Source organism: Camellia sinensis, chromosome 9, assembly GCF_055761805.1.
Source record: "Camellia sinensis isolate YWXY chromosome 9, ASM5576180v1, whole genome shotgun sequence".
In the NCBI taxonomy this organism is placed as follows: domain Eukaryota; kingdom Viridiplantae; phylum Streptophyta; class Magnoliopsida; order Ericales; family Theaceae; genus Camellia; species Camellia sinensis.
The window spans coordinates 122,881,365-122,895,936 of NC_138969.1; the positions used below are offsets into that span (position 1 = coordinate 122,881,365).

Consider the following 14,572-nt stretch of genomic DNA (forward strand, 5'->3'; position numbering starts at 1 on the left):
TTTCATATCATGAATTTCAAGTCAAGTTCTCTAATTTCCCCAGCAAAGTCGCCAGAAACTGTAGCTCGACTTTTTTGCACCCCCTTTTGGAAGCTTGAAATAAGCCCTACAGTTCGGACTCCTGCGGTTCTAAATCTAATCTCACAAGTGCAATGTGAAATTGATAAATACCAAAGAGTCCAAATCCGGCAAATCGTTTGGAAAATTGATTTTGAATAAAAAATGTCAAAATTGGACTGCTTTGCCAGATACAGAGTCGCCACCTAAATATTTTTGAGAAATTTAGGAAACCCATGACTCGTGCCAAAGGCCACGTGTCCGTCATCACCAAGATTGTCTCGGCTCGGGAACTTAGGTACGAGAGGGGAAAGCCATGAATACATTTGAGCACCCCCGCTCGCCCGATCAAAGATCAGTCTCTACTAATCATGATATGATTTTTATCAATATTATATGCTCTTGTTTCGGTTTATTAGGCTAGCATTACTATGTGATGTGCACACACACAAGTATAGACTAAATCACAAGAATTGGAACACTCCGAGTCATGTTTGTTTTGAAAATTGTTTCGAAATATGTATCACTTGAAAAAGTGATCGCATATGAACATTATTCAAATCATTCCAATTCAAGCAATGAGCCTTCATCCATAGGCATTCAAGTAGTTATAGCACTCAAGCAATTAGCCTCATGGCAAGCATGCTAAACATGGAAACATCAACACTCATGCAATTATGCTAAAACGAGTAAAGGCTTACCTAGTACGCCAAGCTAAAATAAACAAAAGAGTTAGAAAAATGCATGATCCTAACTTTATGCAATATGACTAATGCAACGTATGCGATATGCAATTAGATAGGCTCGGCTACTAATCATGGCATATGAATTGATTTGATAACATGCGGTCTAAGCACGTATTCAAAGAAGTATTGAAACGACAATGCAGTTAGAATGATGAACTGAGCCTCGGTGCATGCAATACGAATGGATGCAAACATGGAGAATGCTAATCAAAACATGATGTCCCTAAACTAACCATCATAAGCTAGTAAATAAAAGGGAGAAAGACGTGGGGTTGGAAGACATATGCATTATTACATTATGCTCTCACGAAGGAGAGTCCGAATGAATAAACTAGCTAATTAAGCTAAGCTAATTAAGCTAATTATTACAAAATCGAATGAATAACTAGCTAATTTACTTAACTAACTATCACAAATAAAATGAATTAACTAACTATTCTAGTTAACTAACTAATTACAAAATGAAATTTGAATAAATAATTAACTCACTAATTAATTTACAACACTTTACAAAATTAACTAGCCACAACTAATTAATTACATTTGACAAAATGCGTAAGTGAAAATGGATGAAGGTTGCATGCACAACGCCTGAGAGCTACTTTGTCTGCCTAAGCCACCTATGTTTCACCTTCAGCCACTGCCTCTATTTTCTGCAAAACTGCACTGCTGGCCATACACTGAGGGCCGATCGTGCATCACTAATGGCTGGCTAGGCCTACAGATGGCCGGTTGTGCATCAATTTGGTGCAAAGCTTTGTTTTTGTGTTCTGAGGTGAACTAGTGCAGACAAAGTGTCCTCAAGCTCTGTTTGTCCCTTTCTTCCTTCTCTGTCATGGGAAAGCCTTGAGAGAAGGTTGAAATTGATTCCAAAGCCATCGATGAGCAACATGATTGCTTGATGGTCTCGGATGCAATTTTGGATAAAAGTCAATAAAATGCAAAGAATAAGACCACCCCTCCCTCTTGTCATAGTATGAACTCAAGGAGGGAGGTTGTAATGCTTCAAGAATCATCAAAATACCATGGTAGCATGTGACGACTCTTGACACAAGGAACTTGGCATAACGTCTAGCCAAGTTGAAGCAATTTAAGCCACTTTCTTTTATGTGTGTTGATCCAAGTTTTAAACCAATTTATTAAGCCTTGCCATTCTTTAGTCCATTTGTCCATGGTGATGTTAAAGTCCTCTAAACAATAAGTAATGTCAAATGGGAGGTTCTTCTAAAGCATGAGAGAAAGACTATACCGTTGGCAATGAATCTTCGAAAAGATTAAGCCATTAAGTAGGAATCTTTCTTACATTTTTTGAACAACCTCAATCGGTGGAAATCATTCTTAAGCATGAAAGAAATGGATGGTGGATTGATTGTTAAACTTAGACTCTTAAACATGGAAATGAGTAAAGGGAAGCTTGGAATAACATGCAACAAGTTATGTATACTAATTTATAAGACAACAAATGAACCAACAAAAGGATGAACCAATGTAAAAGGCTTGGACAGCCCTAAAAACAGCCCTTAACATATGAAAAACAGAGGCTAAAAGTTAATGAAAATAGCCTAAAAAGCTAAACAATAAAGAAAGGAATGAAGGCTAGTAAGCAAGAATAAGGAGGGGTGGCTAACCCCTCCACTTTTGAAACTTCAAAACATGATTTTTGGCCCTTTAAAAAACTCTGAAAATCAGTGTAGATATCAAAGAAAAAGAGTGGAAAATGAAGGGTTTGAGCTATAGGTAAAGGTGTAGAAGGAGCAAGCTTTCTCTACCCTTTTGGTAGCTCTTCAAACCCAACCTTGAACACTTCAAATAGACTCAAAAAAATACAAAATAGTAAGAATTATGAAGCAAATGGAAGAAATGAAAGCAAGAGAGAAGAAAACAAGCTTATACCTTTCAAGGGGTAAGCTTGTTGTTTGTGATCCAAACTTGGATTCAACCTACTCTCAAGCTTGAATTATGCTTCTCCAAGATCAACCAAGACTCTAAGGTGGTGAGACAAGGTTGTATATGGAGTATAGAGATGACTCAAGGAAGCTAGGTTAGCTCAAAGATTGCTTGCAATAGAAGAATGAGGAGGAAGAAGCTCTCAAGGTGTATATAGGCTCTCTAAATTTTGTTCAACCCTCAAAACAATAACACAGCTTCGTTTTTATAGAATTCGAGCTCAAAAAGTGATAAATATCTTCAAAAATGGACAGTTGGCGGGCTCCTGCCCAGAATAGTGTTTTTCACCACCAAAGGCCAGCCATCACTGATGCATGACTGGGCTTTGATGCATTCCCTTGTTTTTTTGATTTAAACTCAACTCAGAGTGGAAAAAGGACCAAAAATGAAACTCACAGGTTCAAACAAGGTAAATGTTGAAGATTTGAGATTATTTCGAGTGCTTGATTGAATTCGAATCGCTGCGAATTCACAATTTAACTTTCATCATTGAGTGTATCGAACCAAGCGCCTAAGTCTTGCGGGCAGTCAAAAATGGGGTGTCTAGAGGGTAGTGCAACAACAAACCACCATAGAGAATGACTTGACCAGACTTGTGGAACAACAACAACGAATGTAGCCTGGTGTTCGGTCACAACTGAGGCCACATTGTAACATTATTGAGTTTAAGAAGATAGCCTTGGCATTTGAGGGAGCCACATACCCTTTGGAGGTCGAAAAATGGTTGACAGAAATGGAAAAAGTTGTTTCCTATTTTTGAGTGTACGGACGATCAGAAGGTAACTTATCCTGCGTTTATGCTACAACGGATAGCTTATGATTGGTGACAAATATAGAAACGCATACATGAGCATGATGCTAACCCATATACATGGGAAAGGTTTAAGAATGCATTTAATGAGAAATACTTCCCTAGGAGTGTTCGGCTACAGAAATAGAGGGAATTTTTGAAGTTGGAGCAAGGAAATAAGATGGTTGCATAATATGAAGCTGAGTTAAATTTGCACCAGCATTTGTAGTAGACGAGGATAGTAGAGCATGAAAGTTCGAAGGTCGGCTAAAAACGAACATTATGCAACATGTGGTTCCTTTCAAGTTACCTACTTTTGGAGCAATGTTGAATAAGGTATTGTTGATTGAGAGTGGCCTCACTAAAGACCAAAAAGAGAAAAAAAAGAATTATAAGAAGAGACCTAGTTCTTCCAACTTCCAAACTAATAACAGTTTGAAGGGCAATGCTAATAGACAAAACATTTCTTCGATTGGGAGTTGGGGAAGTTGAACTGTGGCTGGTAGTATTGACAAGTAGAATGATAGGGTACGGTGCACTAGATATAATGGGTTTCATCAGGATAGTGAGTGTCGTTGAAATGTTGGGGCTTGTTTCTCCTACGGGCAACAGGGGCACATGATAGTTGATTGCCCTAACTAAAAGGGGCATGAGACTGAACAGAAAGCATGGACAAATAAAGAAGCTTCAACAAACAAAGTGTCTTTAAGAATCAAAAGAAAAATGGCGGTCACAAGCCAAAGACTCAGGGCTGAGTGTAAGCACTCATGCAACAAGATGTTCAGACTTCCAACACGGTGGTGTCAGGTACTGTTTTAGTGTCTTCTGTTGATGCACGTGTTATTTGATTTTGGCGCTACAAATTCATTTGTGTCTATAGCATTTGTTAAGAAACATGGATGGAAATGTGTCTCTAGAGAGATCGACTTATATGTTGAAACCCCGATAGAAGGTGTTATGGTTGTTGACTTAATTTGCAAATTTCGTGTGGTTAGTATAGATAGCAGGAAATTGCATGTAGACTTGACTGTTTTAGATGTACAGGACTTTGATATAATTCTTGGGATGGATTGGTTGGAAACCAATTATGCTTTTGTTGATTGCCGAGACAAAAGAGTGGTATTTCAGATTCCTGATCAACTAGAATTTTGTTTTGTGGGTAGTGGAGTTAACATTTCTCCTCTACTAATCTCAACTTTGCAAGCAAGACGGTTGTTAATGAATGGTTGCGAGGGTTATATTAGCTTTTGTGAGAGATATCCATGAAACTGAATTGAAGCTAGAAGATATTCTAGTTGTGAATGAATTTCCCAATGTTTTCCCTAAAGACTTACCAGGGTTGCCACCAAATAGGGAGATTGAGTTTGCCATCGAATTGATACCCGACACGAGTCCTATCTCCAAGGCTCTGTATCGGATAACCCCAGTAGAGTTGAAGAAACTGTTGTAAGAGTTACTAGATAAGGGCTTTATTAAGCCTAGTGTTTCTCCTTGGGGTGTGCCTGCTTTATTTGTGAAAAAGAAAGATGGTAGTTTTTGCCTTTGCATTGATTATCGAGAGTTAAAGAATGTGACAATTCGAAATAAATATCCTTTGCCCATAATACATAACATATTTGATTAGTTGCTAGGAGCACAAGTCTTTTCTAAGATTGACCTTCGTTCTAGCTATCCTCGGTTGAAGAATAAGGTGGAGGATATACCTACGACAGCTTTCCGAACTAGGTATGGGCATTATAAATTTTTAGTGATGCTGTTTGGGTTGACCAATGTGCCTGCAGCTTTCATGGATTTAATGAACAGACTATTTAAACCATTTTTAGACCAGTTTGTGGTAGTTTTCATTGATGACATCCTTGTGTACTTGAAGAGTAAAGAGCAGCATGAAGAGCATCTGAGAATATTATTGCAAATCTTGAGGAAAAATAAATTGTTCGCTAAATTTAAGAAGTGTGAATTTTGGCTAGAGAGTGTATCATTTTTGGAACATGTGATATCTAAAGATGGGGTGTCTATTGACCCCAAGAAGGTAGAGGCTATTGTAGAGTGGAATAGACCTACTAGTGTCACTGAAATTCGTAGTTTCTTGGGTTTAGCGGGATACTATAGAAGGTTTATTGATGGATTTTTCTGAATTTCTATGCATTTGATTCGTTTAACATAGAAAGGGGTTAAATTTGAGTGGTCTGATGATTGTGAGAAGAGTTTCCAAGATCTAAAGAGTCGATTGGTGTTTGCTTCAGTACTTATAATTTCGTTCGGGGATGAAGGTTTTACCATCTATAGTGATGCATCGAAGATGGGTTTGGGTTGCACCCTAATGCAGAATGGCAAGGTAGTGGCATACGCGTCTAGACAGTTGAAGCCATATGAGCGAAATTATCTTACGCATGATTTGGAGTTGGCTACAGTGGTGTTTGCATTAAAAATCTGGAGGCACTACTTGTATGGGGTAAAATGTGAGATATTCACTAATCATAAAAGTCTGAAATATATTTTCACTCAAAAAGAATTGAATATAAGGCAAAGGCAATGGTTGGAGCTATTAAAGGACTATAATTTGACTATTAATTATCACCCAAGAAAAGCCAATGCAATGACGGATGCCTTGAGTAGAAAGACGCTGAGTAATTTGGCTACCTTGATCACTAATCAGAAGAATATCTTGGAGGATTTGTGAAGGTTGAGTATCGAGATTAGATGGCACAACCATGGAGTGCAGTTGGCAAACCTTAGAGTTCAACCCATATTGATTGATAGAATTAAAAATGCTTAGGGAAGAGATCCTCAGTTGCTAAAACTTAAAGTTGAACTGGAAATAGAGTTACAGATTGAATTTTGTATGAATGATGATGAAACATTGAGATTTGAAGAGAGGTTGTGTGAGCCTAATGATTTATAGCTCAAGAGAGAAATCTAGACTTTAAGAGGAACTTTTGGTGGAATAATATGAAGAGGGAATTTGCTCAGTATGTTGTTTAGTATTTGGTATGCCAACAAGTGAAAGTTGAACATCAAAGACTTGCAGATGAGTTGCAGCCCCTTCCTATTCCCAAGTGGAAGTGGGAGCATATTGCCATGGATTTTGGGACAGGGTTGCCTAGAACCCAAGGTGGTAACAATGCTATTTGGGTTATCGTTGATCGATTAACCAAACTTGCTTACTTTATAACTTTTAAGGTTGGGTTCTCCATAGAGTGATTTGCAAAATTGTATATCAAGGAGATTGTGAGGTTGCATGGTATTTCGTTAACCAGTGTCTAATAGGGATAGTAGATTTGTATATATGTTTTGGATGAGTTTGCATGCAGCTTTGGATACTACCTTGAATTTTAGCACTGCCTTTTATCCTCAAACTGATGGACAATCAGAGAGAACCATTTAGACCCTTGAAGACATGTTGAGGGCTTGTGTTATTGATCTTGGAGGTTCTTGGGATAAGTATTTGGCCTTAGTGGAATTCTCTTCTAATAACAGTTATCATGCAAGTATTCAAATGGCACCATGTGAGGTTTTATATGGACGAAAGTGCAGATCATCGATTTGTTAGGATGATGTGGGCGAAAGGAAGTTATTAGGGCTTGAGATTGTGCAACAAACAGTGGACAAGATCAATCTTATTAGAGAATGACTTCACACTGCACAGAGTAGACAAAAAAAGTTATGCAGATAACAAGAGACGCAATTTGGTGTTTGGAGCTGTAGACCATGTGTTCCTTAAGGTGTCTCCTATGAAATGAGTAATGAGGTTTGTAACAGCGCCCGCGTGGGCCTCGTGCTACAGTTCGGACTCGATTTGTGTCACGGTTCTTAATCTGAACCAAAGAGTCCAAATCTGGAAAATCGTTTTGAGAAACAGATTTTTGAAAAAGTAGTGCCAAACATGGACTGCTTTGCCAGATACAGAGTCGCCACCTAAATATTTTTTTATGGGAGAATTTAGGAAACCCTGACTCGGTCCCGAAGGCCACATGTCCGTCATCACCGGAGTTGTCTCAGCTCGGGAGCTTGGGTACGATCGGGGAAGGTCAGCTATGAGCCCTTTCGCCCGGTCCGAAGACCGGCCTCTACTAACCGTGATATCCAATTTTGAAAATGTTTTGTGTTCTTAATCCAATTATTAGCCTAGAATTACTATGTTATGCGCGCAGCAAACAAATATAGACTAGATTTGCCTAATTTGGAAATAAGCATTGCATATCCGTTTGTTTTGAAAAATGTTTTGGATTTGCTACTCGCAAGTAGGCTAAAACACGGATTTCAATGAGTTCTTCCAACTCAAACAATCCAACCTTCACCCACAGGCATTCAAAACAGTTTAACACATAAGCATCTAGCCACATGTTAAGCATGCTGTCATGGCAACATTCACACTCATGCGATATGCTAAAGCGGAAATACTTACATCGTACTCCGTGCCAAAATAAAGAACTCGTTAGCAAACATGCATGATCCAAGTCCATGTTAAGTGCCTAATGCATCGCATACAAAGTGTTGCTAGAATAGGCTCGGCTATCCTAAACATGGCATATGAAATGCGATCAACTATCACATAGTCAATTTTTGAATTGAAGTACAAATGCAGTTAGCGTGATGTACCGAGCCTAATGCATGTAGTACAAATGCATGAATGCACGCATGCATAGCATAAGGTATGCTAAATTAAACGTGCCCTAATCTACCATCATAAGCAGGTAAATAAAAGGGAAGAAAGACGTGAGGTTGGAAGACATACACACACTCACGCACACTTATTACATCTTTACCCTCACTCGGAGGGATCGAATAAATATTACAGATTAATTAACTACGCAAGCTAATTAATATAACAAATTAATTTAATTAACGAATTAAATAAATTAATTAAAAACAGTAAACCGCCTCGGGGCGAGGGCCAGATGCAACACATGCTCGGGACTAGCTCGGAATCACACCGCCATGCATAGTTTGCCTATGTTTTCTCTGCTCTGCTCCTCTGAAAACTGCCAAAGTCTCAGGGATGCCTCTCAGGACACTGGGGGATATCATCGGCTGAGCAGAATTTCCACCGGCAGTAGCATTTAGTCATCGGCACAAAATAGATCCACCGGCCATCGATTGACTGCCGATCGGCACTAAATAATGTCGGTCGGCAATAAATTCCTGCAGAACCTGCAACTCACAGCAGCAGAGGGAAAAATCTTGCATGGCAATGCAATTCAAGCAATTTATGCACCTATCACATTCCTTATCATGTTAATGACTCAAAGGAGGATGTGCCCCGATTCTCGGACCACCAATCACGCATTTCCATGCATGATGGCCCAAAGAACCAAGTATGCAACTTTGATTTCAAATGCATGCAAACCAAATCAAACCAAAGTCCTAATCCCTATCACCAAATCAAGGGACAAGGAATGCATGCAAAATACAATGCAACCTAAGCATACAAGCTAAGGATGCAACATGGCATGGGGTAACTAACCTATGCAAGCATACAAGCATACGTATGGCGATGCAAATGGGTGCGAAGATGGATTTAAACATGAATTAGGCAACTCTAATATGGCCCAAAACAGTAGCCATAATGCCCAAAAGTGGAGGCTAAACACACATGCACACATACACATGTTATGGTCCAAACCTTAGGCACAAATTGAACAACCCTCAAACACATTTGAAAGGGGGAATCATGGACTAATTAGCATGCGACATAAGCATTGAAATCATGCTAAAACATGGTGCCAAACCAAGCAATAAATCAAGCCAAACATGCAACAAATAGTCCAAGTGTTCAAAGCAAACCAATGGGGCATTGAACTACACTTAGTAAGACCAAACATGGCATGGACTAAATGACTAAAAACAGAGTTTTAGCACATAACATAAGGCCCAAAAGACCACTTAGATGGCATCTAAATGGCTCAAAACAAAGGCATGCACAAATGGTCAAAACATGGAGCATTGCTACACAAGCTTCCAAAGCATTAAAGAGGCATGCAAGGCAATCAAACAAGCATGGAAATGGGACTGAAATAACATGTGGGGAGACCCCAAATCACCAAATCGATGCAAAGATGTCATGCTACACATGCACATACCCAAGGCCAACAAGCCCAAATACAAAGGAGCTATATCAAGCATGCCAAAATCAACTCAAACAACCTAGGACAGACCTAGAACATGGCAAAACATGCACAAAATCTTCACAAGATTAAGCCTAAAACATGCTAAAACAAAGGCTAACAACCTAAAGCATATTAAGGCATAACAAGGCATTACAAGGCAACTATGCTAAGCATGCATGGAGTACCAAAACCAATTTAAAATCATGTTATATTATGGATATATAAGCATGAAAAACAACCTAAACATGCTCAACACACACTCAAGCATAATGCTCTCTCAAGAGGCCAAAACATGCCCTTTTCAAGGACAACAAGGAGAGGGGGTGGCCCTCTCCTTCTTGGGACTTCAAGGCATCATCTTCACCACTGAAATCCCTCAAGATTTCAGTGGTGAAGAGACCCCAACACCAAAATCCCGGAGCTAGCACAAAATGAGGCCTTTCAAGGCCTAAGGGGGGTCAACCACCCTCAAACAACAAAACACTCTTAATAAACAATAAAGAGGGCCTAAAAACAGAACTTTTTTATGTTATACAATAAGCACAAAAACAGCTCTAAGATAGGTAGAAAATCAATGCAAAAATGGGGAATAAAGGTGTAAGTTTCTTACCCTTGATGATCCCTTCACAAATGGTGCTCCAATGGCCTCCTTTAGCTTGGATCCAACACCAAAACTTCAAAACCAGTCCTTTAGAACCTCAAGAGCCAAAGGAAGGTGAAACACTAGGTGTTTGTGTGCAATAGTAAGACACAAAACACCTAGTGCACAAAAGAGAGGGAAAGAGATATAGGGATTGTCTCTAATTCAAACCCTAGAACCAGAGCTCAACAATGGCTGTTTTTGCTCTCAAAAAATCTTAAGTCTCTAACCTAAGTCCCCTTTTTTGCCTCAAGAGAGAGCCTCTCTCTATATGTCTTGTAAAGCTTACAAGACAAGCTTTACAAGAGGGAGATTCCTCCATACACGTGTATGGAGGGATGCAAAAGCAAGACAGCTGTCTAAAAATATCTGCAAAAGCAGATGAACAGCAATCGGCCGGCCAAAAATGCCATCTTGGCCAAAAAGAGTGCCGGCCGGCACTAAATAGTGCTAACCGGCAACAAATAGCCGGTGGCAGCAAAAAACCAGCCGGTGGCCTCTAGCCACTGCCGGTGATGGGTGGGGATGGTCTACAAGCCCTACCCTGCCTCTCAAAGGCAAGACACAAGTGTTTGGTGCAAAACCAGACACTAAACGGTCGAGTTCGGAGATCTTGAGGCAAGGCACGCGAGCCGAGGCCTCCGGGAACTCCAAACGAACACAAACATGGATGATCACCGAGTGTTCAAACGGTGACGTCCAAGTCTTGAGGACGGTCAAAAATGGGGTGTCTACAAGGTTTGATGTTCGTGGTAAATTGAGTCCTAGATTTGATGGGCCATTTGAGGTTTTAGATCGAATTGGGGAGGTACCTTATAGATTTGGTGTTCGTGGTAAATTGAGTCCTGTAGTTCATAATTTCTTTCATGTCTCGATGCTGAGGAAGTATATACCGGATCCTAGTCATGTGATTGATCATGCACCGTTGTAGTTTAAGAAGGCTTTGACCTATGAGGAACACCTTATACGAATTGTTGATAAGAAGGAACAAGTTTTGAGGCATCCAGTCATTCACTACGTTAAGGTTCAATGGAGCAATCACTCGAAAAGAGAAACTACTTGGAAACTCGAGGATGAAATGAGACGGAAATATCCACAACTTTTTTGACACTTCAGGTATATCAAATTTTGAGGACGAAATTTTTATTAGATGTGGAGAATGTGAAATCTGAGTTTTAGTTTTACAATAAGTAGAATAATAAGAAATTAGTTATGGGTGATTTTGTATTTTTGTAATTTAGAATGGGTGACATTTTAATTTTGGAGAATTAGGTTACTAAGTCAATTTGCGCCTTTTATATCTTGCAACAGTGAGAGTGCGTGGGAAAGAAAAAGAGAGAGAAAAAAAATATTATTTTATTCTCACGATTTCGCAGAGGATTCAAGGGAGAAGCTGTGGTAGGAATTAAGGATGCAGAACATTGAAGATATCTTGATATACCCATTGATTGAGGTAAAACTTTTCTGCACCATTGTTTATTGTTTTTATATGGAGCAATAGGAGGTCTAAACATTATGGGATAGAAAATCTGTGTGGATGCCTAAGTTTTGAGATATTGGATGTATGGTGCAACATGTACTGTGCGAGTCGTTGAAAACAATGCAATAGTAGTTGTGCAGGTGTAGTTTTGACAATAGAATTTGGTATATTGGGTAAGGTGTGTATGGCTATTAAATTGGGGAAATTGATTTGGTATTTGTTGTATATTAAAGCATTGCATATATACAATGGGCTTTTGTGGATGTGTGAAACACATAAAAGTATTAATTTATTTGTGGTTATATTTATTAGGTTCGTGTGATTGAAGTGGTGGAGTTGGGTATTTGGAGTTAGCTTTGGAATATTATTTTAGTTGTTGAGGTAAGTAATCCTCTATCTCTATTGGTTCATTTTTATTCTTATCGAATCGTTTGAAATTATAAATATTTATTTATAGCCTTCATGTTCTCTTAAAATAAAATATAAGTCTAGTATAAAATAGTATCGAATATTATTTTGAAAATTATTTGAATATTTTTTTAAACTATTTTGAAAGTTGTACCAAATGTTTATTCTAAAAATATCAAATATTTTATTTAAAAGTTGTGTATTGTTTGAATTTTGAACATCACTCTAGTCTGATTATGACTTGGACCCTAGCCAATGGGGTTTATTTATTGGCATAGAAACTAGTTTCTTTTGGGGCTTCGCCACCGGCCTAGGTGTGGTTCTGGATCTTGTCGCGGGCTAAGTGATTGTAGTCACCAAGACTTGAGTTTTGTGAATCCAATCATTGAACCGTCTAAATATCGAACCATCGATTTAAATAACGAAATTATTTCGAAGTATCTTATTATCTTTTCAATTAAAATGTATTGCTACAGTGTTTATTTTTAGCTATGCAACCATCTTACAAAATAATTGTTCATTTATTGAATTGTAGCAAAAATAAATTTATTGGTTATCGACTATTTTTTTTTGTATACTTGATCCAACTAGCAGTGATGGTTGGTTATTTGCTGGGTTGTCTAGCTTACCTTTATTTTATTGTTTTTTAGATTCTAAGGAGTAGAGCTATGCGGGTTTTGCTTGTGGGAGTGTCGAGTGTACGACACTGATTTTAAGTTACTTGGATTGCTATTTTGTTAGTGGTTTTTATTTGTGGATTTGGTGGACAATTTCATATGATAAGAATTGTTTATTATTTATAAATTTTGTCATTATGATAAATAAAGATTTAATTTGAGTATTTTACATTGTTGGTTTATTTGATTGGACTCTTAGCCTTGCTTGCTCACTTAGATGAATGTACGGCGTTGTCACGGGATTTGGGGCGTGACAACCACCATAAAGTTCGATGGTACGCATTGAATCTATGCACATGTCATTGAAATATCTAATTTGACTGCCCAATTATAGAATCTGGGAATGGAAATAAGTTTTTTCTCGTGTAATTTATTATGGATTCTTTTCTTTCTCAAAATGGGAAATTTCATATTAACTAACTATGAAAGAGAAGTGAAAACTAAATTAATTAGCCAATAAGTTTATTGAAGAAGAAATAAGGGTTAAGAATTAGAACATCAGTTAGTTCCTCTCGTATGTTAAGGAGCGAGAAAAACAAAATAGAAGAGTAGGCCTCTGCACGGGTCAGTACAGGTCGGGTTTGACCCTTACCCGAAACCTAATCAAACATGATCAGCTTAGACATTTGTAAAATAATCTTGACCGTTCATGTTTTTGAAATTGACCGCTGATGGCAAACGGGTTGGCGGGCAGGTCCAGGTGGGTGGCGGGTTTACATTTTTAGATTTCTAAAATTTGGGCATGTACATTTTTTTTGTCCTTATTTATTACAAAAAGTAAGCCCACTTTGAAGTAAATTGGCCTAGTTTGGGCCAACTTCATTTTCCCCCCCCTGTTTATTACAAAAAGTGAGCCCATTTTGAAGTATATTGGACTATTTTGGGCCAACTTTATCTTTTTCCCCTAATAATGTTAACATCAAATATAACTTTTTCCCTTGGCCAATTTTAGGCCAATTTCAGTATCTGTTTAACATGACCACCAAAAGATAATTCATTTTTCAATATGAAAAAAAAAAAAAATCACTAGACTAAATATCTTTTCACATAACATATTGTTCAATATCCAAAATTCAAAAATAACATAAACAACATTAAAAAGCCAATTATCTTGCTACCAAAAATAAATATCCACCATTTGATAAGGGATAAATATCATTCAGATTCCATAATTCAAAAGCTAAGGTGCCGTTTGGTAACACTTACGTTTTCAGTTTTCTATTTATATTTACAAAAATTTAAAAAACTCAAATAAAAACTTATTTGGTAAAATTTTTGATTTATAAATCAGTGGTCTCAGTTTATAAATTTGGCCAAAAAATGAAAATAAAAAAAATGTGTTTCCGTTTTGAGTTTTGAGTTTTTTTTTTTTTTACCACCCAACACTAGCCACCACCCGCCACCATTTTCTACCACCGTTTTCCGTCACCACCACCTACCACCACCCACCTGCCACCACTAGCCACCACTTGCCACTACCACCCACCAACCACCACCCACCTGCCACTCACTCGCCACCATCACCCCCCCTCGCCACCACCACCACCACCCACCACCCACCTACCATCCACCCGCCACCACCTACCACCCGCCACTACCATCCACCGCCTGCCACCTATTTGCCACCACCACTCACCACCCACCTGCCACCACCATCCACCACCTGTCACCACCAGCCACCCACCACCACCAGCCATCTGTCACCCACCCGCCACCACCA

General features: G+C 38.5%; 1 protein-coding gene and 1 long non-coding RNA gene across 2 annotated transcripts; both read left to right on the top strand.

Annotated features, from left to right (window-relative positions):
* Nucleotides 1–4,762: 4,762 nt before the first annotated feature.
* LOC145799722 (uncharacterized) lies at nucleotides 4,763–6,741 on the top strand. The gene is made up of 5 exons (XM_082889354.1): nucleotides 4,763–4,986; nucleotides 5,344–5,569; nucleotides 5,705–5,875; nucleotides 6,317–6,422; nucleotides 6,542–6,741. Exons 1-5 carry the CDS (start codon nucleotides 4,763–4,765, stop codon nucleotides 6,739–6,741), a joined length of 927 nt encoding a protein of 308 aa, XP_082745480.1.
* A 4,866-nt stretch (nucleotides 6,742–11,607) lies between these two features.
* Nucleotides 11,608–12,941, top strand: LOC114282839 (uncharacterized). Its single transcript, XR_003636401.2, has 3 exons — nucleotides 11,608–11,740; nucleotides 12,080–12,148; nucleotides 12,826–12,941. It is a non-coding gene; the product is annotated as an uncharacterized LOC114282839 (long non-coding RNA).
* The last annotated feature ends 1,631 nt before the right edge of the window (nucleotides 12,942–14,572 follow it).

Bases quoted from the DNA above. Each gene is read 5' to 3' on its own strand.
- LOC145799722 (XM_082889354.1), top strand. From the start codon at position 4,763: ATGGTTGCGAGGGTTATATTAGCTTTTGTGAGAGATATCCATGAAACT. The intron at 4,987-5,343 runs GTAAGAGTTACT...TTTAATGAACAG, and splicing joins GTAGAGTTGAAGAAACTGTT to ACTATTTAAACCATTTTTAG. The intron at 6,423-6,541 runs GTGAGCCTAATG...TATGCCAACAAG, and splicing joins GAGATTTGAAGAGAGGTTGT to TGAAAGTTGAACATCAAAGA.